Raw genomic sequence first — 25,287 nt, forward strand, 5'->3', positions numbered from 1 at the left:
GGAGTTGTGGGAGTATGTGATAGAATGTAAGAAAGTAAATTCTCGATTAATATGGGTAAAATTGAAAGTTGATGGAGAGAGGTGGGTGATTGTTGGTGCATATGCACCTGGGCATGAGAAGAAAGATCATGAGAGGCAAGTGTTTGGGAGCAGCTAAATGAGTGTGTTAGCGGTTTTGATGCACAGACCGGGTTATAGTGATGGGTGATTTGAATGCAAAGTGAGTAATGTGGCAGTTGAGGGAATAATTGGTATGCATGGGGTGTTCAGTGTTGTAAATGGAAATGGTGAAGAGCTTGTAGATTTATGTGCTGAAAAAGGACTGATGATTGGGAATACATTGTTTAAAAAGCGAGATATACATAAGTATACTTATGTAAGTAGGAGAGATGGCCAGAGAGCGTTATTGGATTACGTGTTAATTGATAGGCGCATGAAAGTGAGACTTTTGGATGTAAATGTGCTGAGAGGTGCAACTGGAGGGATGTCTGATCATTATCTTGTGGAGGCTAAGGTGAAGATTAGTATGGGTTTTCAGAAAAGAGGAGTGAATGTTGGGGTGAAGAAGGTGGTGAGAGTAAGTGAGCTTGGGAAGGAGACCTGTGTGGGGAAGTACCAGGAGAGACTGTGTACAGAATGGAAAAAGGTGAGAACAATGGAAGTAAGGGAGTGGGGGAGGAATGGGATGTATTTAGGGAATCAGTGATGGATTGCGCAAAAGATGCTTGTGGCATGAGAAGAGTGGGATGTGGGCTGTTTAGAAAGGGTAGTGAGTGGTGGGATGAAGAAGTAAGGGTATTAGTGAAAGAGAAGAGAGAGGCATTTGGACGATTTTTGCAGGGAAAAAATGCAATTGAGTGGGAGAAGTATAAAAGAAAGAGACAGGAGGTCAAGAGAAAGGTGCAAGAGGTGAAAAAAAGGGCAAATGAGAGTTTGGGTGAAAGAGTATCATTAAATTTTAGGGAGAATAAAAAGATGTTCTGGAAGGAGGTAAATAGGGTGCGTAAGACAAGGGAGCAAATGGGAACTTCAGTGAAGGCGTAAATGGGGAGGTGATAACAAGTAGCGGTGATGTGAGAAGGAGATGGAATGAGTATTTTGAAGGTTTGTTGAATGTGTCTGATGACAGAGTGGCAGATATAGGGTGTTTTGGTATAGGGGGTGTGCAAAGTGAGAGGGTTAGGGAAAATGATTTGGTAAACAGAGAAGAGGTAGTAAAAGCTTGCGGAAGATGAAAGCCGGCAAGGCAGCAGGTTTGGATGGTATTGCAGTGGAATTTATTAAGAAAGGGGGTGACTGTATTGTTGACTGGTTGGTAAGGTTATTTAATGTATGTATGACTCATGGTGGGGTGCCTGAGGATTGGCGGAATGCGTGCATAGTGCCATTGTACAAAGGCAAAGGGGATAAGAGTGAGTGCTCAAATTACAGAGGTATAAGTTTGTTGAGTATTCCTGGTAAATTATATGGGAGGGTATTGATTGAGAGGGTGAAGGCATGTACAGAGCATCAGATTGGGGAAGAGCAGTGCGTTTCAGAAGTGGTACAGGATGTGTGGATCAGGTGTTTGCTTTGAAGAATGTATGTGAGAAATACTTAGAAAAGCAAATGGATTTGTATGTAGCATTTATGGATCTGGAGAAGGCATATGATAGAGTTGATAGAGATGCTCTGTGGAAGGTATTAAGAATATATGGTGTGGGAGGCAAGTTGTTAGAAGCAGTGAAAAGTTTTTATCGAGGATTGTAAGGCATGTGTACGTGTAGGAAGAGAGGAAAGTGATTGGTTCTCAGTGAATGTAGGTTTGCGGCAGGGGGTGTGTGATGTCTCCATGGTTGTTTAATTTGTTTATGGATGGGGTTGTAAGGGAGGTAAATGCAAGAGTCCTGGAAAGAGGGGCAAGTATGAAGTCTGTTGGGGATGAGAGAGCTTGGGAAGTGAGTCAGTTGTTGTTCGCTGATGATACAGCGCTGGTGGCTGATTCAGGTGAAAAACTGCAGAAGCTGGTGACTGAGTTTGGTAAAGTGTGTGGAAGAAGAAAGTTGAGAGTAAATGTGAATAAGAGCAAGGTTATTAGGTACAGTAGGGGTGAGGGTCAAGTCAATTGGGAGGTGAGTTTGAATGGAGAAAAACTGGAGGAAGTGAAGTGTTTTAGATATCTGGGAGTGGATCTGTCAGCGGATGGAACCATGGAAGCGGAAGTGGATCATAGGGTGGGGGAGGGGGCGAAAATTCTGGGAGCCTTGAAAAATGTGTGGAAGTCGAGAACATTATCTCGGAAAGCAAAAATGGGTATGTTTGAGGGAATAGTGGTTCAACAATGTTGTATGGTTGCGAGGCGTGGGCTATGGATAGAGATGTGCGCAGGAGGATGGATGTGCTGGAAATGAGATGTTTGAGGACAATGTGTGGTGTGAGGTGTTTGATCGAGTAAGTAACGTAAGGGTAAGAGAGATGTGTGGTAATAAAAAGAGTGTGGTTGAGAGAGTAGAAGAGGGTGTTTTGAAATGGTTTGGGCACATGGAGAGGAATGAGTGAGGAGAGATTGACCAAGAGGATATATGTGTCGGAGGTGGAGGGAACGAGGAGAAGAGGGAGACCAAATTGGAGGTGGAAAGATGGAGTGAAAAAGATTTTGTGTGATCGGGGCCTGAACATGCAGGAGGTGAAAGGAGGGCAAGAAATAGAGTGAATTGGAGTCATGTGGTATACAGGGGTTGACGTGCTGTCAGTGGATTGAAGCAAGGCATGTGAAGCGTCTGGGGTAAACCATGGAAAGCTGTGTAGGTATGTATATTTGCGTGTGTGGACGTGTGTATGTACATGTGTATGGGGGGGGGGGTTGGCCATTTACTTTCGTCTGTTTCCCCTCGCTACTCGCCAATACGCGGAGTGACAGCGCACAAAGTATAAAAAAAAAAAAAAAAAAAAATAAAAAAAAAAAAAAATGACTCATGGTGAGGTGCCTGAGGATTGGCGGAATGCGTGCATAGCGCCATTGTACAAAGGCAAAGGGGATAAAAGTGAGTGCTCAAATTACAGAGGTATAAGTTTGTGGAGTATTCCTGGTAAATTATATGGGAGGGTATTGATTGAGAGGGTGAAGGCATGTACAGAGCATCAGATTGGGGAAGAGCAGTGTGGTTTCAGAAGTGGTAGAGGATGTGTGGATCAGGTGTTTGCTTTGAAGAATGTATGTGAGAAATACTTAGAAAAGCAAATGGATTTGTATGTAGCATTTATGGATCTGGAGAAGGCATATGATAGAGTTGATAGAGATGCTCTGTGGAAGGTATTAAGAATATATGGTGTGGGAGGCAAGTTGTTAGAAGCAGTGAAAAGTTTTTATCGAGGATGTAAGGCATGTGTATGTGTAGGAAGAGAGGAAAGTGATTGGTTCTCAGTGAATGTAGGTTTGCGGCAGGGGGTGTGTGATGTCTCCATGGTTGTTTAATTTGTTTATGGATGGGGTTGTTAGGGAGGTGAATGCAAGAGTTTTGGATCGAGTGGCAAGTATGCTGTCTGTTGGGGATGAGAGAGCTTGGGAAGTGAGTCAGTTGTTGTGTGATACAGCGGTGGTGGCTGATTCATGTGAGAAACTGCAGAAGCTGGTGACTGAGTTTGGTAAAGTGTGTGAAAGAAGAAAGTTAAGAGTGAATGTGAATAAGAGCAAGGTTGAGGGTCAAGTCAATTGGGAGGTAAGTTTGAATGGAGAAAAACTGGATGAAGTGAAGTGTTTTAGATATCTGGGAGTGGATCTGGCAGCGGATGGAACCATGGAAGCGGAAGTGAATCATAGGGTGGGGGAGGGGGCGAAAATTCTGGGAGCCTTGAAAAATGTGTGGAAGTCGAGAACATTATCTCGGAAAGCAAAAATGGGTATGTTTGAGGGAATAGTGGTTCCAACAATGTTGTATGGTTGCGAGGCGTGGGCTATGGATAGAGTTGTGCGCAGGAGGGTGGATGTGCTGGAAATGAGATGTTTTAGGACAATGTGTGGTGTGAGGTGGTTTGATCGAGTAAGTAACGTAAGGGTAAGAGAGATGTGTGGTAATAAAAAGAGTGTGGTTGAGGGAGCAGAAGAGGGTGTTTTGAAATGGTTTGGTCACATGGAGAGAATGAGTGAGGAAAGATTGACCAAGAGGATATATGTGTCGGAGGTGGAGGGAACAAGGAGAAGAGGGAGACCAAATTGGAGGTGGAAAGATGGAGTGAAAAAGATTTTGAGTGATCGGGGCCTGAACATGCAGGAGGGTGAAAGGAGGGCAAGGTTCCATCCGCTGCCAGATCCACTCCCAGATATCTAAAACACTTTTACTTCCTCCCATACTTTTATCTGCCTCCATTTAAACTCACCTCCCAATTGACTTGACCCTCATCCTTACTGTACCTAATAACCTTGCTCTTATTCACATTTACTCTTAACTTTCTTCTTTCATACACTTTACCAAACTCAGTCACCAGCTTCTGCAGTTTCTCACATGAATCAGCCACCAGCGCTGTATCATCAGCGAACAACAACTGACTCACTTCCCAAGCTCTCTTATCCCCAACAGACTTCATACTTGCCCCTCTTTCCAAAACTCTTGCATTCGCCTCCCTAACAACCCCATCCATAAACAAATTAACAACCATGGAGACATCACACACCCCTGCTGCAAACCTACACTCACTGAGAACCAATCACTTTCCTCTCTTCCTACACATAACGCATGCCTTACATCCTCGATAAAAACTTTTCACTGCTTCTAACAACTTGCCTCCCACACCATATATTCTTAAATCCTTCCACAGAGCATCCCTATCAACTCTATCATAATGCCTTCTCCAGATCCATAAATGCTACAACAAATCCATTTGCTTTTCTAAGCATTTCTCACATACATTCTTCAAAGCAAACACCTGATCCACACATCCTCTACCACTTCTGAAACCACACTGCTCTTCCCCAATCTGATGCTCTGTACATGCCTTCACCTTCTCAATCAATACCCTCCCATATAATTTACCAGGAATACTCAACAAACTTTATTACCTTCTGTCTAATTTGAGCATCTCCTCTCTTATCCCCTTTGCCTTTGTACAATGGCACTATGCACGCATTCCGCCAATCCTCAGGCACCTCACCATGAGTCATACATACATTAAATAACCTTACCAACCAGTCAACAATACAGTCACCTCCTTTTTTAATAAATTCCACTGCAATACCATCCAAACCTGCTGCCTGTGCCGCTTTCATCTTCCGCAAAGCTTTTACTACCTCTTCTCTGTTTACCAAATCATTTTCCCTAACCCTCTCACTTTGCACACCACCTCGACCAAAACACCCTATATCTGCCACTCTATCATCAAACACATTCAACAAACCTTCAAAATACTCACTCCATCTCCTCACATCACCACTACTTGTTATCACCTCCCCATTTGCGCCCTTCACTGAAGTTCCCATTTGCTCCCTTGTCTTACGCACTTTATTTACCTCCTTCCAGAACATCTTTTTATTCTCCCTAAAATTTAATGATACTCTCTCACCCCAACTCTCATTGCCACTTTTTTTCACCTCTTGCACCTTTCTCTTGACCTCCTGTCTCTTTCTTTTATACATCTCCCACTCAATTGCATTTTTTCCCTGCAAAAATTGTCCAAATGCCTCTCTCTTCTCTTTCACTAATACTCTTACTTCTTCATCCCACCACTCACTACCCTTTCTAATCAACCCACCTCCCACTCTTCTCATGCCACAAGCATCTTTTGTGCAATCCATCACTGATTCCCTAAATACATCCCCATCCTCCCCACTCCCCTTATTTCCATTGTTCTCACCTTTTTTCAAAATTCCTGTACTCAGTCATCTCCTGGTAACTATCCTCACACAAGTCTCCTTGAATTGGTCTTGAAAAATATATCGCAGCTGGGAAAGATTTTTTTCAATCTTTTATATGATTTATGAATATTTTCTCTGCTCAGCATACCTTAGTGGATCAATATTTCCTTACATATGTGTAATTTTTTATTTCATCCTTGAAATCTAGCTTATATTTGTGATATTTGGTTAACTTAACTTTTTACTTTTGTGTGAATTTGGTTCTGATTAGGATATTATAGATTTGTTCATTTACACTCATTGCTGCTGACTTTTGATTTTGACTTTCCATTAGTCAAATCAATATTTTTTTTCCTTTTTTGTCAATAGATTCCTCACTCTTGTATTGTCTAATTCATTCTAAGAGCTTTTTCTGTTGTCAGCATTCCTCCTGATTGTCTGTAGAGTAGAAAACTACTCTACACAATAAGCATTGTATGGAAATTAGTGGGTGATGCGCCCAAGTATCCTATGATTCATTGTAATAACCACTTATCATATGCATGGCACATATAGCATTCAAGCTCGACCATTGAAGTGTAAAGCTCACCTCGATCATACCAAAATTTTTGATAATTAAATTTAGGTTGTGTATTTTTGAATTTATTAAAAGCAATCTCAATTAAAGAGAAACATAAGGTATGTATTTTTTTTATACATATTCACCAGATGTATGAGTGAGGTTGTGTCACGAACAGATAACTAAGCCTTAAAGGGAAAATTCCTCTTTTTTTGCCACCTTCTGCATGAGCGAAGTAGCTACAAGAACAGATGACAGAGCCTTAGAGGGAGAATTCAAGACTTGTTCCTTGCTCGGTTCCTTCTTTTGGGAAGTATCACAAGAAGGAAGGATTTCCAGCCAACCGCTCTCACCCCTCAAAGTCACCTTCCACGACAAGCAGGAATAATGTCGGCAGTATTCTTTCTCCCCAATCCTCAGGGATTATATATATGGTGTGAGTTGGTTTGATCACGTAAGTAATGAAAGGGTAAGAGAGGTGTGTGGAAATAAAAAGAATGTGGTTGAGAGAGCAGAAGAGGATATGTTGAAATGCTTTGGACATATGGAGAGCATGAGTTGGGGGAAGGAAAGGTTGACAGAGAGGATATATGTCAGAAGTGGGGAAGAAGGGGAAGTGGGAGACCAAATTGGAGGTGGAAGGTTGGAGTGAAAAAGATTTTGAGTGATTGGGGCCTGAACATGCAGGAGGGTCAGAGGCTTGCAAGGAATAGTCAGTTGGAACAATGTGGTATACCGGTATGATTAGGTAGAGAATAGAGGAATTGGTTCCCAATGAATGTCGGTTTGCAGCAGGGGTGTGTGATGTCTCCATGGTTGTTTAATTTGTTTATGGAGGGGTGGTTAGGGAGGTAAATGCAAGATTTTTTGGATCGAGTGGCAAGTATGCTGTCTGTTGGGGATGAGAAGGCCTGGGAAGTGAGTCAGTTGTTGTTCACTGATGATACAGCTCTAGTGACTGATTCAAGTGAAAAACTGCAGAAGTTGGTGACTGAATTTGGAAAAGTGTGTGAAAGGAGAAAGTTGAGAGGAAATATTAATAAAAGCAAGGGTATTAGGCGTTTCAATAGGGTTTGAAGGCATTCCTCACATGTCGTAGAAGGCAACTAAAGGGGACGGGAACGGGGGCTAGAAACCCTCCCCTCCTTGTATTTTAACTTTCTAAAAGGGGAAAACAGAAAAAGGAGTCATGCGAGTAGTGCTCCATCCTCCTCGAAGGCTCAAATTGGGGTATCTAAATGTATGTGGACGTAACCAAGATGAGAAAAAAAAGGAGAGATAGGTAGTATGTTTGAGGAAAGGAACCTGGATGTTTTGGCTCTGAGTGAAACGAAGCTCAAGGGTAAAGGGGAAGAGTGGTTTGGGAATGTCTTGGGAGTAAAGTCAGGGATTAGTGAGAGGACAAGAGCAAGGGAAGGAGTAGCAATACTCCTGAAACAGGAGTGGTGGGAGTATGTGATAGAATGTAAGAAAGTAAATTCTCGATTAATATGGGTAAAATTGAAAGTTGATGGAGAGAGGTGGGTGATTGTTGGTGCATATGCACCTGGGCATGAGAAGAAAGATCATGAGAGGCAAGTGTTTGGGAGCAGCTGAATGAGTGTTGTTAGTAGTTTTGATGCACGAGACTAGGTTGTAGTGATGGGTGATTGAATGCAAAGGTGAGTAGTGTGCAGTTGAGGGAATAGTTGGTGTACATGGGGTGTTCAGTGTTGTAAATGGAAATGGTGAAGAGCTTGTAGATTTATGTGCTGAAAAAGGACTGGTGATTGGGAATATCTGGTATAAAAAGGGAGATATACATAAACATACGTATGTAAGTAGGAGAGATGGCCAGAGAGCATTATTGGATTACGTGTTAATTGATAGGCGCATGAAAGTGAGACTTTTGGATGTTAATGTGCTGAGAGGTGCAACTGGAGGGATGTCTGATCATTATCTTGTGGAGGCTAAGGTGAAGATTAGTATGGGTTTTCAGAAAAGAAGAGAGAATGTTGGAGTGAAGAGAGTAGTGAGAGTAAGTGAGCTTGGGAAGGAGACCTGTGTGAAGAAGTACCAGGAAGACTGAGTACAGAATGGAAAAAGGTGAGAACAAAGGACGTAAGGGAATTGGAGGAATGGGATGTATTTAGGGAAGCAGTGATGGCTTGCACAAAAGATGTTTGTGGCATGAGAAGCATGGGAGGTGCAGATTAGAAAGGGTAGTAAGAAGTGGGACAAAGAAAGTAAGATTATTAGTGCAAGAGAAGAGAGAGGCATTTGGACGATTTTTGCAGGAAATAATGCAAATGAGTGGGAGATGTATAAAAGAAAGAGGCAGGGGGTCAAGAGAAAGGTGCAAGAGGTGAAAAAGGGGGCAAATGAGACTCATGGTGAGGTGCCTGAGGATTGGCGGAATGCGTGCATAGCGCCATTGTACAAAGGCAAAGGGGATAAGAGTGAGTGCTCAAATTACAGAGGTATAAGTTTGTGGAGTATTCCTGGTAAATTATATGGGAGGGTATTGATTGAGAGGGTGAAGGCATGTACAGAGCATCAGATTGGGGAAGAGCAGTGTCGTTTCAGAAGTGGTAGAGGATGTGTGGATCAGGTGTTTGCTTTGAAGAATGTATGTGAGAAATACTGAGAAAAGTAAATGGATTTGTATTTAGCATTTATGGATCTGGAGAAGGCATATGATAGAGTTGATAGAGATGCTCTGTGGAAGGTATTAAGAATATATGGTGTGGGAGGCAAGTTGTTAGAAGCAGTGAAAAGTTTTTATCGAGGATGTAAGGCATGTGTATGTGTAGGAAGAGAGGAAAGTGATTGGTTCTCAGTGAATGTTGGTTTGCGGCAGGGGTGTGTGATGTCTCCATGGTTGTTTAATTTGTTTATGGATGGGGTTGTTAGGGAGGTGAATGCAAGAGTTTTGGAAAGAGTGGCAAGAATGAAGTCTGTTGTGGATGAGAGAGCTTGGGAAGTGAGTCAGTTGTTGTGTGATACAGCGGTGGTGGCTGATTCATGTGAGAAACTGCAGAAGCTGGTGACTGAGTTTGGTAAAGTGTGTGAAAGAAGAAAGTTAAGAGTGAATGTGAATAAGAGCAAGGTTGAGGGTCAAGTCAATTGGGAGGTAAGTTTGAATGGAGAAAAACTGGAGGAAGTAAAGTGTTTTAGATATCTGGGAGTGGATCTGGCAGCGGATGGAACCATGGAAGTGGAAGTGAATCATAGGGTGGGGGAGGGGGGCGAAAATCCTGGGAGCCTTGAAGAATGTGTGGAAGCCGAGAACATTATCTCGGAAAGCAAAAATGGGTATGTTTGAAGGAATAGTGGTTCCAACAATGTTGTATGGTTGCGAGGCGTGGGCTATGGATAGAGTTGTGCGCAGGAGGGTGGATGTGCTGGAAATGAGATGTTTTAGGACAATGTGTGGTGTGAGGTGGTTTGATTGAGTAAGTAATGTAAGGGTAAGAGGGATGTGTGGAAATAAAAAGAGCGTGGTTGAGAGAGCAGAAGAGGGTGTTTTGAAATGGTTTGGGCACATGGAGAGAATGAGTGAGGAAAGATTGACCAAGAGGATATATGTGTCGGAGGTGGAGGGAACAAGGAGAAGAGGGAGACCAAATTGGAGGTGGAAAGATGGAGTGAAAAAGATTTTGAGTGATCGGGGCCTGAACATGCAGGAGGGTGAAAGGAGGGCAAGGTTCCATCCGCTGCCAGATCCACTCCCAGATATCTAAAACACTTTACTTCCTCCAGTTTTTCTCCATTTAAACTCACCTCCCAATTGACTTGACCCTCAACCTTACTGTACCTAATAACCTTGCTCTTATTCACATTTACTCTTAACTTTCTTCTTTCATACACTTTACCAAACTCAGTCACCAGCTTCTGCAGTTTCTCACATGAATCAGCCACCAGCGCTGTATCATCAGCGAACAACAACTGACTCACTTCCCAAGCTCTCTTATCCCCAACAGACTTCATACTTGCCCCTCTTTCCAAAACTCTTGCATTCGCCTCCCTAACAACCCCATCCATAAACAAATTAAACAACCATGGAGACATCACACACCCCTGCTGCAAACCTACACTCACTGAGAACCAATCACTTTCCTCTCTTCCTACACATACGCATGCCTTACATCCTCGATAAAAACTTTTCACTGCTTCTAACAACTTGCCTCCCACACCATATATTCTTAAATCCTTCCACAGAGCATCCCTATCAACTCTATCATATGCCTTCTCCAGATCCATAAATGCTACATACAAATCCATTTGCTTTTCTAAGCATTTCTCACATACATTCTTCAAAGCAAACACCTGATCCACACATCCTCTACCACTTCTGAAACCACACTGCTCTTCCCCAATCTGATGCTCTGTACATGCCTTCACCTTCTCAATCAATACCCTCCCATATAATTTACCAGGAATACTCAACAAACTTATACCTCTGTAATTTGAGCACTCACTCTTATCCCCTTTGCCTTTGTACAATGGCACTATGCACGCATTCCGCCAATCCTCAGGCACCTCACCATGAGTCATACATACATTAAATAACCTTACCAACCAGTCAACAATACAGTCACCTCCTTTTTTAATAAATTCCACTGCAATACCATCCAAACCTGCTGCCTTGCCGGCTTTCATCTTCCGCAAAGCTTTTACTACCTCTTCTCTGTTTACCAAATCATTTTCCCTAACCCTCTCACTTTGCACACCACCTCGACCAAAACACCCTATATCTGCCACTCTATCATCAAACACATTCAACAAACCTTCAAAATACTCACTCCATCTCCTCACATCACCACTACTTGTTATCACCTCCCCATTTGCGCCCTTCACTGAAGTTCCCATTTGCTCCCTTGTCTTACGCACTTTATTTACCTCCTTCCAGAACATCTTTTTATTCTCCCTAAAATTTAATGATACTCTCTCACCCCAACTCTCATTTGCCCTTTTTTTCACCTCTTGCACCTTTCTCTTGACCTCCTGTCTCTTTCTTTTATACATCTCCCACTCAATTGCATTTTTTCCCTGCAAAAATTGTCCAAATGCCTCTCTCTTCTCTTTCACTAATACTCTTACTTCTTCATCCCACCACTCACTACCCTTTCTAATCAACCCACCTCCCACTCTTCTCATGCCACAAGCATCTTTTGTGCAATCCATCACTGATTCCCTAAATACATCCCATTCCTCCCCCACTCCCCTTATTTCCATTGTTCTCACCTTTTTCCATTCTGTACTCAGTCTCTCCTGGTACTTCCTCACACAAGTCTCCTTGAATTGGTCTTGAAAAATATATCGCAGCTGGGAAAGATTTTTTCAATCTTTTATATGATTTATGAATATTTTCTCTGCTCAGCATACCTTAGTGGATCAATATTTCCTTACATATGTGTAATTTTTTATTTCATCCTTGAAATCTAGCTTATATTTGTGATATTTGGTTAACTTAACTTTTTACTTTTGTGTGAATTTGGTTCTGATTAGGATATTATAGATTTGTTCATTTACACTCATTGCTGCTGACTTTTGATTTTGACTTTCCATTAGTCAAATCAATATTTTTTTTCCTTTTTTGTCAATAGATTCCTCACTCTTGTATTGTCTAATTCATTCTAAGAGCTTTTTCTGTTGTCAGCATTCCTCCTGATTGTCTGTAGAGTAGAAAACTACTCTACACAATAAGCATTGTATGGAAATTAGTGGGTGATGCGCCCAAGTATCCTATGATTCATTGTAATAACCACATTATCATATGCATGGCACATATAGCATTCAAGCTCGACCATTGAAGTGTAAAGCTCACCTCGATCATACCAAATTTTTGATAATTAAATTTAGGTTGTGTATTTTTGAATTTATTAAAAGCAATCTCAATTAAAGAGAAACATAAGGTATGTATTTTTTTTATACATATTCACCAGATGTATGAGTGAGGTTGTGTCACGAACAGATAACTAAGCCTTAAAGGGAAAATTCCTCTTTTTTTGCCACCTTCTGCATGAGCGAAGTAGCTACAAGAACAGATGACAGAGCCTTAGAGGGAGAATTCAAGACTTGGTTCCTTGCTCGGTTCCTTCTTTTGGGAAGTATCACAAGAAGGAAGGATTTCCAGCCAACCGCTCTCACCCCTCAAAGTCACCTTCCACGACAAGCAGGGAATATGTAGGCAGTATTCTTTCTCCCCAATCCTCAGGGATTATATATATGGTGTGAGTTGGTTTGATCACGTAAGTAATGAAAGGGTAAGAGAGGTGTGTGGAAATAAAAAGAATGTGGTTGAGAGAGCAGAAGAGGATATGTTGAAATGCTTTGGACATATGGAGAGCATGAGTGAGGAAAGGTTGACAGAGAGGATATATGTCAGAAGTGGGGGAAGAAGGGGAAGTGGGAGACCAAATTGGAGGTGGAAGGTTGGAGTGAAAAAGATTTTGAGTGATTGGGGCCTGAACATGCAGGAGGGTCAGAGGCTTGCAAGGAATAGTCAGTTGGAACAATGTGGTATACCGGTATGATTAGGTAGAGAATAGAGGAATTGGTTCCCAATGAATGTCGGTTTGCAGCAGGGGTATGTGATATCCCCATGGTTGTTTAATTTGTTTATGGAGGGGTGGTTAGGGAGGTAAATGCAAGAGTTTTGGATCGAGTGGCAAGTATGCTGTCTGTTGGGGATGAGAAGGCCTGGGAAGTGAGTCAGTTGTTGTTCACTGATGATACAGCTCTAGTGACTGATTCAAGTGAAAAACTGCAGAAGTTGGTGACTGAATTTGGAAAAGTGTGTGAAAGGAGAAAGTTGAGAGGAAATATTAATAAAAGCAAGGGTATTAGGTTTAATAGGGTTGAGGGCATTCCTCACATGTCGTAGAAGGCAACTAAAGGGGACGGGAACGGGGGGCTAGAAACCCTCCCCTCCTTGTATTTTAACTTTCTAAAAGGGGAAACAGAAAAAGGAGTCATGCGAGTAGTGCTCATCCTCCTCGAAGGCTCAAATTGGGGTATCTAAATGTATGTGGACGTAACCAAGATGAGAAAAAAGGAGAGATAGGTAGTATGTTTGAGGAAAGGAACCTGGATGTTTTGGCTCTGAGTGAAACGAAGCTCAAGGGTAAAGAGGAAGAGTGGTTTGGGAATGTCTTGGGAGTAAAGTCAGGGATTAGTGAGAGGACAAGAGCAAGGGAAGGAGTAGCACTACTCCTGAAACAGGAGTGGTGGGAGTATGTGATAGAGTGTAAGAAAGTAAACTCTAGATTGATATGGGTAAAACTGAAAGTTTATGGAAAGAGATGGGTGATTATTGGTGCATATGCATCTGGGCATGAGAAGAAAGATCATGAGAGGCAAGTGTTTGGGAGCAGCTGAATGAGTGTGTTAGTAGTTTTGATGCACGAGACTAGGTTGTAGTGATGGGTGATTTGAATGCAAAGGTGAGTAGTGTGGCAGTTGAGGGAATAGTTGGTGTACATGGGGTGTTCAGTGTTGTAAATGGAAATGGTGAAGAGCTTGTAGATTTATGTGCTGAAAAAGGACTGGTGATTGGGAATATCTGGTATAAAAAGGGAGATATACATAAACATACGTATGTAAGTAGGAGAGATGGCCAGAGAGCATTATTGGATTACGTGTTAATTGATAGGCGCATGAAAGTGAGACTTTTGGATGTAAATGTGCTGAGAGGTGCAACTGGAGGGATGTCTGATCATTATCTTGTGAAGGCGAAGGTGAAGATTTGTAGAGGTTTTCAGAAAAGAAGAGAGAATGTTGGAGTGAAGAGAGTAGTGAGAGTAAGTGAGCTTGGGAAGGAGACCTGTGTGAAGAAGTACCAGGAGAGACTGAGTACAGAATGGAAAAAGGTGAGAACAAAGGACGTAAGGGAATTGGAGGAATGGGATGTATTTAGGGAAGCAGTGATGGCTTGCACAAAAGATGTTTGTGGCATGAGAAGCATGGGAGGTGGGCAGATTAGAAAGGGTAGTAAGAAGTGGGACAAAGAAGTAAGATTATTAGTGCAAGAGAAGAGAGAGGCATTTGGACGATTTTTGCAGGGAAATAATGCAAATGAGTGGGAGATGTATAAAAGAAAGAGGCAGGGGGTCAAGAGAAAGGTGCAAGAGGTGAAAAAGGGGGCAAATGAGAGTTTGGGTGAAAGAGTATCATTAAATTTTAGGGAGAATAAAAAGATGTTTTGGAAGGAGGTAAATAAAGTGCATAAGACAAGGGAACAAATGGGAACATCAGTGAAGGGGGTTAATGGGGAGGTGAAAACAAGTAGTGGTGATGTGAGAAGGAGATGGAGTGAGTATTTTGAAGGTTTGTTGAATGTGTTTGATGATAGAGTGGCAAATATAGGGTGTTTTGGTATAGGGGGTGTGCAAAGTGAGAGGGTTAGGGAGAATGATTTGGTAAACAGACAATAGGTAGTAAAAGCTTTGCGAACGATGAAAACCGGAAAGGCAGCGGTTTTGGATGGTATTGCAGTGGAATTTATTAAAAAAGGGGGTGACTGTATTGTTGACTGGTTGGTAAGGTTATTTAATGTATGTATGACTCATGGTGGGGTGCCTGAGGATTGGCGGTATGCTTGCATAGTGCCATTGTACAAAACCAAAGGAGATAAAAGTGAGTGCTCAAATTACAGAGGTATAAGTTTGTTGAGTATTCCTGGGAAATTATATGGGAGGGTATTGATTGAGAGGATGAAGGCATGTGCAGAGCATCAGATTGGGGAAGAGCAGTGTCGTTTCAGAAGTGGTAGAGGATGTGTGGATTAGGTGTTTGCGTTGAAGAATGTATGTGAGAAATACTTAGAAAAGCAAATGGATTTGTATGTAGCATTTATGGATGTGGAGAAGGCATATGATAGAGTTGATAGAGATGCTCTGTGGAAGGTACTAAGAATATATGGTGTGGGAGGCAAGTTGTTAGAAGCAGTGAAAAGTTTTTATCGAGGATGTAAGGCATGTGTACGTGTAGGAAGAGAGGAAAGTGATTGGTTCTCAGTGAATGTAGGTTTGCAGCAGGGGTGTGTGATGTCTCCATGGTTGTTTAATTTGTTTATGGATGGGGTTGTTAGGGAGTTGAATGCCAGAGTTTTGGAAAGACGGGCAAGTATGCAGTCTGTTGTGGATGAGAGAGCTTGGGAAGTGAGTCAGTTGTTCGCTGATGATACAGCACTGGTGGCTGATTTGTGTGAGAAACTGCAGAAGCTGGTGACTGAGTTTGGCAAAGTGTGTGAAAGAAGAAAGCTGAGAGTAAATGTGAATAAGAGCAAGGTTATTAGGTACAGTAGGGTTAAGGGACAAGTCAATAGGGAGGTAAGTTTGAATGGAGAAAAACTGGAGGAAGTGAAGTGTTTTAGATATCTGGGAGTGGATTTGGCAGTGGATGAAACCATGGAAGCGGAAGTGAATCATAGGGTGGGGGAGGGGGCGAAAGTTCTGGGAGTGTTGAAGAATGTGTGTGAGTTGAGAACATTATCTCGGAAAGTAGAAGTGGCTGTGTTTGAAGGAATAGTGGTTCCAACAATGTTATATGGTTGCGAGGCGTGGGCTATAAATAGAGTTGTGCGGAGGAGGGTGGATGTGCTGGAAATGAGATGTTTGAGTACAATATGTGGTGTGAGGTGGTTTGATCGAATAAATGATAATAGGGTAAGAGAGATGTGTGGTAATAAAAAGAGTGTGGTTGAGAGAGTAGAAGAGGGTGTTTTGAAATGGTTTGGTCACATGGAGAGAATGAGTGGGGAAAGATTGACCAAGAGGATATATGTGTCGGAGGTGGAGGGAACAAGGAGAAGTGAGAGACCGAATTGGAGGTGGAAAGATGGAGTGAAAAAGATTTTGTGTGATCAGGGCCTGAACATATAGGAGGGTGAAAGGCATGCAAGGAATAGAGTGAATTGGAACGATGTGGTATACCGGTGTCGACGTACTGTCAATGGATTGAACCAGGGCATGTGAAGCTTCTGGGGTAAACCATAGAAAGTTCTGTGGGGCCTGGATGTGGAGAGGGAGCTGTGGTTTCAGTGCTTTATACATGACAGCTAGAGACTGAGTGTGAACGAATGTGGCCTTTGTTGTCTTTTCTTAGCGCTACCTCGTGCACATGCGGGGGAGGAGGTTGTTATTTCATGTGTGGCGAGGTAGCAATGGGAAAGAATAAAGGCAGACAGTATGAATTATGTACATATGTATATATGTATATGTGTGTGTGTGTGTATATATATATGTATACGTTGAGATGTATAGGTATGTATATTTGCGTGTGTGGACGTGTATGTATATACATGTGTATGTGGGTGGGTTGGGCCATTCTTTCGTTTGTTTCCTTGCACTACCTCGTTAATGCGGGAGACAGTGACAAAGTAATGAATATATGATATAATGAATTTTATTGGAGAAAAATCGGAGGAAGTGAAGTGTTTTAGATATCTGGGAGTGGACTTACCAGCGAATGGATCCATGAAAGTCGAAGTGAATCACAGGTTGGGGAAGGGGGCGAAGGTTCTGAGAGTGATGAAAAATGTATGGAAGGTGAGAATGTTATTGTGGAGAGCAAAAATGGTTATATTTGAAGAAATAGTAGTTCTAACAATGTTATGCAGTTGCGAGGCATGGACTATAGATAGGGTTCTATGGAGGAGGGTGGATGTGTTGGAAATGAAATGTTTGAGGACAGTTTGTGGTGTGAGGTGGTTTGATCGAGTAAGTAATGATAGGGTAAGAGAGATGTGTAGAAATGTAAAGAGTGTGATTGAGGGAGCAGAAGAGGGTGTGTTGAAATAGTTTGGACATATGGAGAGAATTGAGTGAGGAAAGATTGACATAGAGGATATATGTGTCAGAGATGGAGCGAAGAAGAAGTGGCAGACCAAATTGGAGGTGGAATGATGGAGTGAAAAATATTTTGATCAGTCAGGGCCTGAACTTGTAAGAGGGTTAGAGGCATGCAAGGAATAATGTAAATTGGAACGATGTGGTATACCAGGGTCGACGTGCTGTCAATGGACTGAACCAGGGCATGTGAAATGTCTGGGGTAAACCTTAGAAAGGTCTGTGGAGCCTGGATGTGGATAGGATATTGTAGTTTCCGTGCATTACATATGACAGCTAAAGACTGAGTGTAAACGAATGTGGCCTTTTTTGTCTGTTTTCCTGGTGCTACTTCACTGACACAGGAGGTGGCGATGGTGTTTCCTTTAGGGTGGGGTGGCGCTGGGAATGGATAAAGGCAAGTGATTATGAATATGTACATTTGTATATATGTATATGGCTGTGTATTCGTATTTATGTGTATGTGTTGATATGTATATGTATGTATGTATGTGTATGTGCATGCACATATATGTGTGTTTATATAAGTGGATGGGTTTTTGTTTGTCTATTTCCTGGTGCTACCTTGCTGATGCTGGAAACAGCGATCAAGTGTAATGATAATGATAATTGTTCTTTTTGTAATAATTGCAGCATCATTTGATCGTGAGTACCGTCGTGCTTATGAGCGTAATGAACAGTCATATTGTAAGCTGCTGTCACGCTCTGACACACCTCCCCCCATTGCTGCCGTCTTCTGTCGGCGGTACTTCAGTCAGCTCAGCCTGTGATACCCAACTCTGTGACCTACAGTTAGCACTCAGGATATGCCAGTGGCACTTAAAGATCCCACTTAAGAACACAAGGCCCCTAGAGAGGACATGAGAGGACTTTGCATACAGATCACATCATTGGTACTTGGGACCTGCAGCTGGCCTTTTAGGATTTGAAAATTTATAAAAGTGTTTTTGCAAGTATTTGTTTGACAATTGAGAAGAATGTATATTTTAGTTTCAGGTATCTTCTTGGGTTTGGATATTTGTGTTAACATTTTAATGTATACATTACCCATTCATCAGTAAGTGAGATCAGGAAGTACCTTATAGGAAAACTATTTATCCTGTGTTTGTTATAATCAATTGTTTTTATTCTAAAATTACCTTTTACTTTTTTTTTCAAGGAATGGGCTCATTAAATGCAGAAACACCTATGCTAAAACTGCCTTATGGTAGGCCAGGGTTGCACTGATCAGAGTTTACATTATGCATACTGTACAATTTTTGACAAAGCTAGGCTGTCCCAGTGTTTCTTTATGAAGTGTGGGACAAACATTATATGTAAATAAATGGTTATTTTGGAATTTTTTTCTGGTCAGTTTGTCAAGGCTTTTGTCCTGTTCTTGCAAATATATGAGGAACCAGTATTGAGACTTTTTGTGCGAGTGGTGCTTACAATTGATCGTGCAAGACCTTTTTTCAACCAGTTTTACACCTGTCCCTGGAGGTCATCATTTATCCTGAACATTAGATACAAATAAGATGTCCATTAAGTAATGTGAGAACTAGTGCCTGAGGTGGTAATGACTTTATATTATCGACTGGTTAGGCAGCAGTTGAGTTTTTATAGTTAAGTATTACCAGTAGATTATGTTGTGGAAAGCAGTGTAACATGCAAAGAGAAGATATGAATATGTTTTGCTTGTGTAAGATCTAACCATTGATTATCACAGATGTAGGCAAGAAATTGCTAATTGTTGCTGCATTTCTGTTAATTTTTTGCATTTGGTTATGAACCATGAAAGACTGTTAGACATGTGTATTGTGTCTTATAGGAATTGTTTTATAATGACTTAAGGACTTAACAATTATTTGCAGTTGTACTGCATATAAGATGCCCAGAGGTATGTAAGCATTATAGTGTGCCTTAGTTAGCTAGCACAGGCACTTGATAAATGTTTATATTACATACATTTGTATCACTGGCCTCAAGTTCACTTATTCTACAGAAAATATTAAGGTGCACTCCATAATCCACATCATCCCATCATTAACCAGAGGAAATAAGAGAATAACCATTGTCATCACGTAATTGTGACCTGATAATCTGATTATGAGCATTGACTCTGTTAGGGTTTTTGTCTCTTTAATTCAAGACATTAATTTTGATAGGTTTCTGCCACTGATTTATTATTGAATTTCTGTCAAATCTTCATCAATCTACTATTACAGGGAAATACAAGAAATCATGGCAGCTCATGGTCATTAAGTGAAGCATAATCTGCTTTTTGATTTTGTGCAATAATGTGCAGGAGCAGTGTCTTGCCAAATTTTATGTGCAGAATTGATTTTAGGGTCATTTAAGTAAAATGTAAAGGGCTTCCCACCAGATATGGCTGTTAGTTGATAATGCAGGTTCAAAGATTCAGTATTGTTTGTACAAACAGTAAGGGTCAGACCTCCTAGTATCATCAGCTCTTAGTAGTAGAGTTATGCCTCCCAGTTTCAACATAATATACAGCTGTGAATAATTAATTTTATAACTGAACGTTATGTTATGTTTACTTAGGGATTATTTTAACCCACATATAGACCCAGCTTAGTTATGACTACTAAACATTGGCAGTTTCTTGGGTAGCCCTTTAAATTTTGAAACACAAGACTTATTTACTTGTAGAGAAAATCAGACCTGATATGCCATGCAACTTGTTAATGTTCATAGTACTCAAGAGGGTAATCAGGTCTCAGTGTGTAAGGTTATGACCAGTCTTTGCCTATTAAATACCTCAGTGCTTATGAATTACCTCTCTGGGTATTTATTTGTAATATGAAAAGGTACCAGACTGTGATTTTTATAAGATTTTAGTTTCTTTGTTACCCGGATGTATTGATTCTCATATATTGCTTTGTACAGCAAGTTTCTTTAGCTAGCTTTCACTCTTTAAAGTCTTATGATCCCATTTCAAATACCATTGCAGAATATTGATATTTTTGTGGCAGATTTTTATCATCAGCTTTTTTGGATTTGTGAAAATATTTTGTTACATTCAGGCAATGTTTATTTGAAGTTTTAATCCAAGACCTTCTCTGTAACCCTTCATCTTGAATGATATCTATCTATTGTGACACATTTTGATATCTATATGTTTATGGTATTCCATGGTTAACACATACAAAATGGTTTTAAAGCTTTAATTTGCTTCCTGCTAAACAGGATGACAAGTATGCTGTTCATGTTGCTCAGGTGACCCAAAATGGCATGTATTGCAGCAGCAGTATCAAAATCAACTGTTCTGGATAATAAGGATTTTGGTTGACTAAACTCTTGATAATTGAAACATAGGTGTACCATAAGCATAATATTCATGGAGGAAGTTACATCTCCATGACTGTTTTTGTTATTGACCATTATTTCTCCCATGATATATTCATCCCTTTGTATCTATCTGTTGTTTGTGTGTGTGTGTGTGTGTATGTGTGTTTATACCTTTAATCTGGTGAGGAGTTTAAATACAGATGGCCATTTTCATGAAATGTGAAACTTTCATTTGTTAAATGTTTGTATACCACTCATTACTGTTTCCTTTGAAAAGACTCATTTAAGTTTTGAAGAATTATAAAGCCTCTTAATTATCAATTTGTTCATGTTTCATGCCTACAGGATATTCATGGAAAGCTATAAGGTGGTTCATTATTTTCAGAAGGTCCACAAAGTTCCACTTTTCTTTTGCAGCTAGCAGTTTGGAAACCATTTTAGGTGGGGTAGGAGACATTTAAAATCTGAATCAGGCCTTCAAAATATATCCCCCAATTCACACTTGTTCCCAAATCTTGAAGGTCAAAGGTAGTCATAATCCTCCAGTGCAAACAAACAATCATGGAGTTGACTAGCTTTGGGGATTGTTGTTATCAAATAATGAGAGGCAAGTGTTTTGAGAGCAGCTGAGTGAGGATTTGGATTAAAGATTCTAGGTACTGGTGATGGATGATTTAATTGCAAAAGTGAGTAATGTTGCAGTTGAAGGTTTAATTGTGAGGCATTGGGTATTCAGTGAGTTAGATAAAAATGTTGAACAGCTTCTGAATTTGTGTGCTCAAAAAAAGACTGTGATTTGTAGTACCTGGTTTAGAAGGAAGACATGTGGGTGAGTAGGAAAGCTGACAAGCAGGTTAAAGATGGATTGTAGAATAATGAGTGAGGCATTTAATGGAGACTGTTGGATGTGAATATGTGGAGAGGAGCAGCTTTTGGAATGTCTAACTATTACCTTGTGGCAGTGAGAGCAAAGAATTGTAGAGGATTTTGGAAAAGAAGAGACGATATAGGTGAAAAGAGAGTGGTGAAAGCAAGTGATCTTATAAAAGAGAAGTGTAAAGAAATGCCATGAGAGACTGAGTGTATGGTGGGAGAACGTGAGAGTAAACAGTGCACTAAGCTGAAGGAGTGGGTGAGGAATGGGAGGTATTTAGGGAAGTAGTGATGGCATGTGTGAGAAATGGGTAGCATGCAGAAAGTGAGTGTTGGCAGGTTAGAGTGGGTAATGAGTGCTGGGATGCTGAAGTAAAGTTGCAAGTGAAAGAGAAGAAAGAGATGTTTGGGTGGTACTTGAGGGGAAGCGTGTGAGTGTTTAGGATATGTACAAGCAAAAGTGGCAGGAGGTCAAGAGGAAGGAGTGGAGGCTGAAAAAGAGAGCAAAGGAAAACTGGGTTAGTAGATATTGGCAAACTTCAGTGAGAATAAAATCTGTGGAGGTAGGTTAATAGCAGTAAAACAAGAGAACATGTGGGAATATCAGTGAAGGGGCAAATGGGGAAATGGTAGCAAATAGTGACTAGATGAAGAGATGGAGTGAGTCCTTTGAAGGACGGTTGAATGTTTGTGATGATTGGATAACAGATGTAGGGTGTTAGGATCATGGAGGTATGCAAAGTAAGAGTCATGGTAAGTGGTTTGGTAAAGAAAGAAGAGGTGTTGAAAGCCTTGCATAAGATGAAATGTGGCAAGGCAGCTGGAGTGGATAGTATTGCAGTTGAATATCTTCAAAAAAGGTGATTGTTTTGGTGATTGGTTAGTTAGGATTTTTAGTGTGTGTGTGGATTACAGTGAAGTGCCTGAGGATTAGCAAAATCTTTGTATAAAGGCAATGGGGACAAAGATGATTGTTCTAATTACATAGGTGCTAGTATGTTGAGTATACCTGGTGAGCTGTATGGATGAGTGATGATTAAGAGGTTGGTTTCATGGACTGAGCATCAGAATGGGGACAAACAATGTTTCAGGAGTGATAGAGGATTAGTGGATCAGGAGTTACTTTGAAGATTATATGTGAGGAACAGGAGGAATTTTCTGTGGCATTTATTGATCTGTTGGAAGCATATGATAGAGATGCTTTGTGGAAGGTGCTACAGATATATGGTTTTGGAAGAAAGCATTGGGTAGAAGTAGTCAGTAGGAAGTTTAGATTGGAGCCTCTGCAAACATTGTACGAGAGTTGCCCTCTAAAAGGCCAAGAAGCAGCAATGGAGTTCACTAGGTATGGAGAGACTATTATCATGGCCACCCCCTTGAGGGAGTTTCAGGTGGGAACAGGCTTCAGAGATATAGATAGATAGAGGAAAGCTGTTTGAATTAATGAGGAGTTTTTATCAAGAGAGTCAGGCATGTGTGCAAGAGGGTGAATGGTTCCAGGTAAAGGTGGGTCTACCAAGGGGTTTATGATGCTACCATGGCTGTTTAATTTGTTTACAGATGGGGGTGGTGAGGGAGATAAATGGAAAGTCTTGGAGAGATACATGATTTTGCAGTCTGTTGGGGATGAGGGGGGGGCCTAGGAAGTGTCAGTTGTTGTTTGATGACATGGCACTGATGGTAGCTTCGAGTGAGAAACTTATTAAGTTAGTGTATGAGTTTGGCAGTATGAAAGGAGAAAGTTTTGAGAAAATGTGAGCAAAATCAGTCATTAAGTTTAGTAGTATGGAGAGACAGATGGGGCATTAGTATGAATGCAGAAAACTTGGAGGAAGTGGACATGGCAGCATATGGAACCAGAGGAAGAAGAGACAAGTCATAGGATGGGCAAGAGGGCAAAGGTTCTCAGAGCATTAAAGATTGTGAGGAGAGAAAGGTTACTATCTGGGAGGGCAACTGGGTATGTTTGAAGGCATAGTAGTACCAGTAATATTGTATGGATGTGAAGCATGGGCTATGAATGAAAATGTATGCAAGATGGTGAATGTGTTGGAAATTAAATGTTTAAAGACAATATGTGTTGTGATGAGGGTTGATCGAGCAAGAAATGGTCGGGTAAGAGAGAGGTGTGGTAGTAAGAAGGGTATGGTTGAAAGAGCTGAAGAGGTTGTGTTGAAATAGCTTGCCCATATGGAAAGGAGGAGTGAGGAGAAGTTGACAAAGAGGTTAAATGAAAGGGTCAAGGAGAAGGAGAGACATAATTGGAGATGGAATGATGGAATGGAAAAGATTTTGTGTGCTTGAGGCTTGAACATGCAGGAAGTTGAAAGAAATGCACAGAATAGAGTGGATTAGAGCAATATGATATGCAGGGATGATATGCTATCATTGGACTGAACTAGGGCACATGAAGCAGCCAGGGGAAACCATGGAAAGGCCTATTAGACCTGATTATTGGGAAGGGGCTTTGGTTTTTGTGCATTACATATGATGGCAAGAGAATGGATGTGAATGAATGCAGCCTGTTCTTCTTTTGTGCTTACACTACCTTACTACTGCAGGAAACAGCAAACACAAGGAAAGAAAGAAAAACATGTTTTGAATATATTATGTTGGATTTAAGAAGTCAAGGGTCTTCAGATGTTCGGACGTGAAGTTATGAGTATACTATGATGGTATCTCCTGGTACGAGGTTTTCATGTGATGAAATGACAACCTGAAAATGTATCATGTTTGAAGTTAGTGAAGGTCATCAGATGGTGTGGCAGGCACTTACCATGAAGAACTTAGTGTACCCACAGTCTTCAGTTGATGGAATGATGAAAGTAGAAGAAACTATGATAACCAGCAATACATGTTTCTTGGGGTGAAACAGAGCCATAGTGTACATTAACCAACCTGTTTATCACAATCTTGCTTCTGAACTTTTAAAGTAATTTCATTTGTAATGTAACAGATCATCAAATGGTGCTGGAAACTGTTTATGATATTTTAAAGAAGAGTTTGGCTGAATTTTCTAACTTTTTGAAGTAATTTTTCTTTTTCCTTTTACACTTGTTTGCTGCTTCCTGCATCAGCTAGGTAATGGCTGGAAAAGTTGAAGGAAAGACTTCACTTGCTCACATCCATTCTTTAGCTGTCATAGTATAGTATTATCAAAAGCAAATGTAGAGCCTAATTTCAGTCAGCTGGAAAGCATTTTATAGTTAGTTTCACAAAGAATTTGAAACAGTTACACTGTACTGAAAACAGTGGAAAAATGTTCTCAAGCTGCAGTATGAATATCTTCCAAAAGTAATAGAGACATAATCATACAGACTAAGGCACAACATTGAAAGCATATGTCAGGAATACAATTACGCTGTGGTAGATAATTGCCTGTATCAGCAAACTTTATTGAAGGAAATTTTCACAGTTGTTTTCCCTTAACTGAGGTCTGTGCTTTATCCTTCTGTATATTAATGTATCTTTGTCTTTATGAAGCATATTATATATGGAGAACAACAACACTTGTATAAAACGTATTCCTTTATGACCAAATGCAGCAAGTCACTGGTTGCATTGCTCCTGCCAAATACCAAGTTTGCAGCACATTTCTGCTCTCTTGTATGTATTTTGTTTTTCTGCTCGGGTATAATTGATACTCCCCTTTCATAATTAAATGAAGTTACTTGCATGATTACATTCATGTTGCTTGGTTTTGATTCATGATACTCTGTCTGAACCTGGGTATCTGGGGTTTATGTTAGAACTGGCAGTCTATGTATATTTAACAAGTTTATGTAATATAAAAAGAAGTGTATGTCTTTCACATAATATATTTTGTGTGAATCTTTGTAAACACTAAAGTTGTTAGAAGAGCTCTGATTTTGTATGGTATATTATTAAATTTTTTCATAATTGGC

General features: G+C 40.7%; 1 protein-coding gene across 2 annotated transcripts in view; it reads left to right on the forward strand.

The window, feature by feature from the left end:
* Crag (DENN domain-containing protein Crag) overlaps nt 1–25,287 on the forward strand; it is a 346,089-nt gene extending 320,802 nt beyond the window's left edge. For both annotated transcript variants that reach the window (XM_071666294.1, XM_071666290.1), the window contains one exon: nt 17,852–25,287. In XM_071666294.1, coding sequence (XP_071522395.1) covers nt 17,852–17,988 — 137 coding nt within the window. In that variant the 3' untranslated portion in view covers nt 17,989–25,287. The remainder of the gene's footprint in view (nt 1–17,851) is intronic.

The sequence above is a fragment of the Panulirus ornatus genome, chromosome 11, assembly GCF_036320965.1.
Source record: "Panulirus ornatus isolate Po-2019 chromosome 11, ASM3632096v1, whole genome shotgun sequence".
Lineage (NCBI taxonomy): Eukaryota > Metazoa > Arthropoda > Malacostraca > Decapoda > Palinuridae > Panulirus > Panulirus ornatus.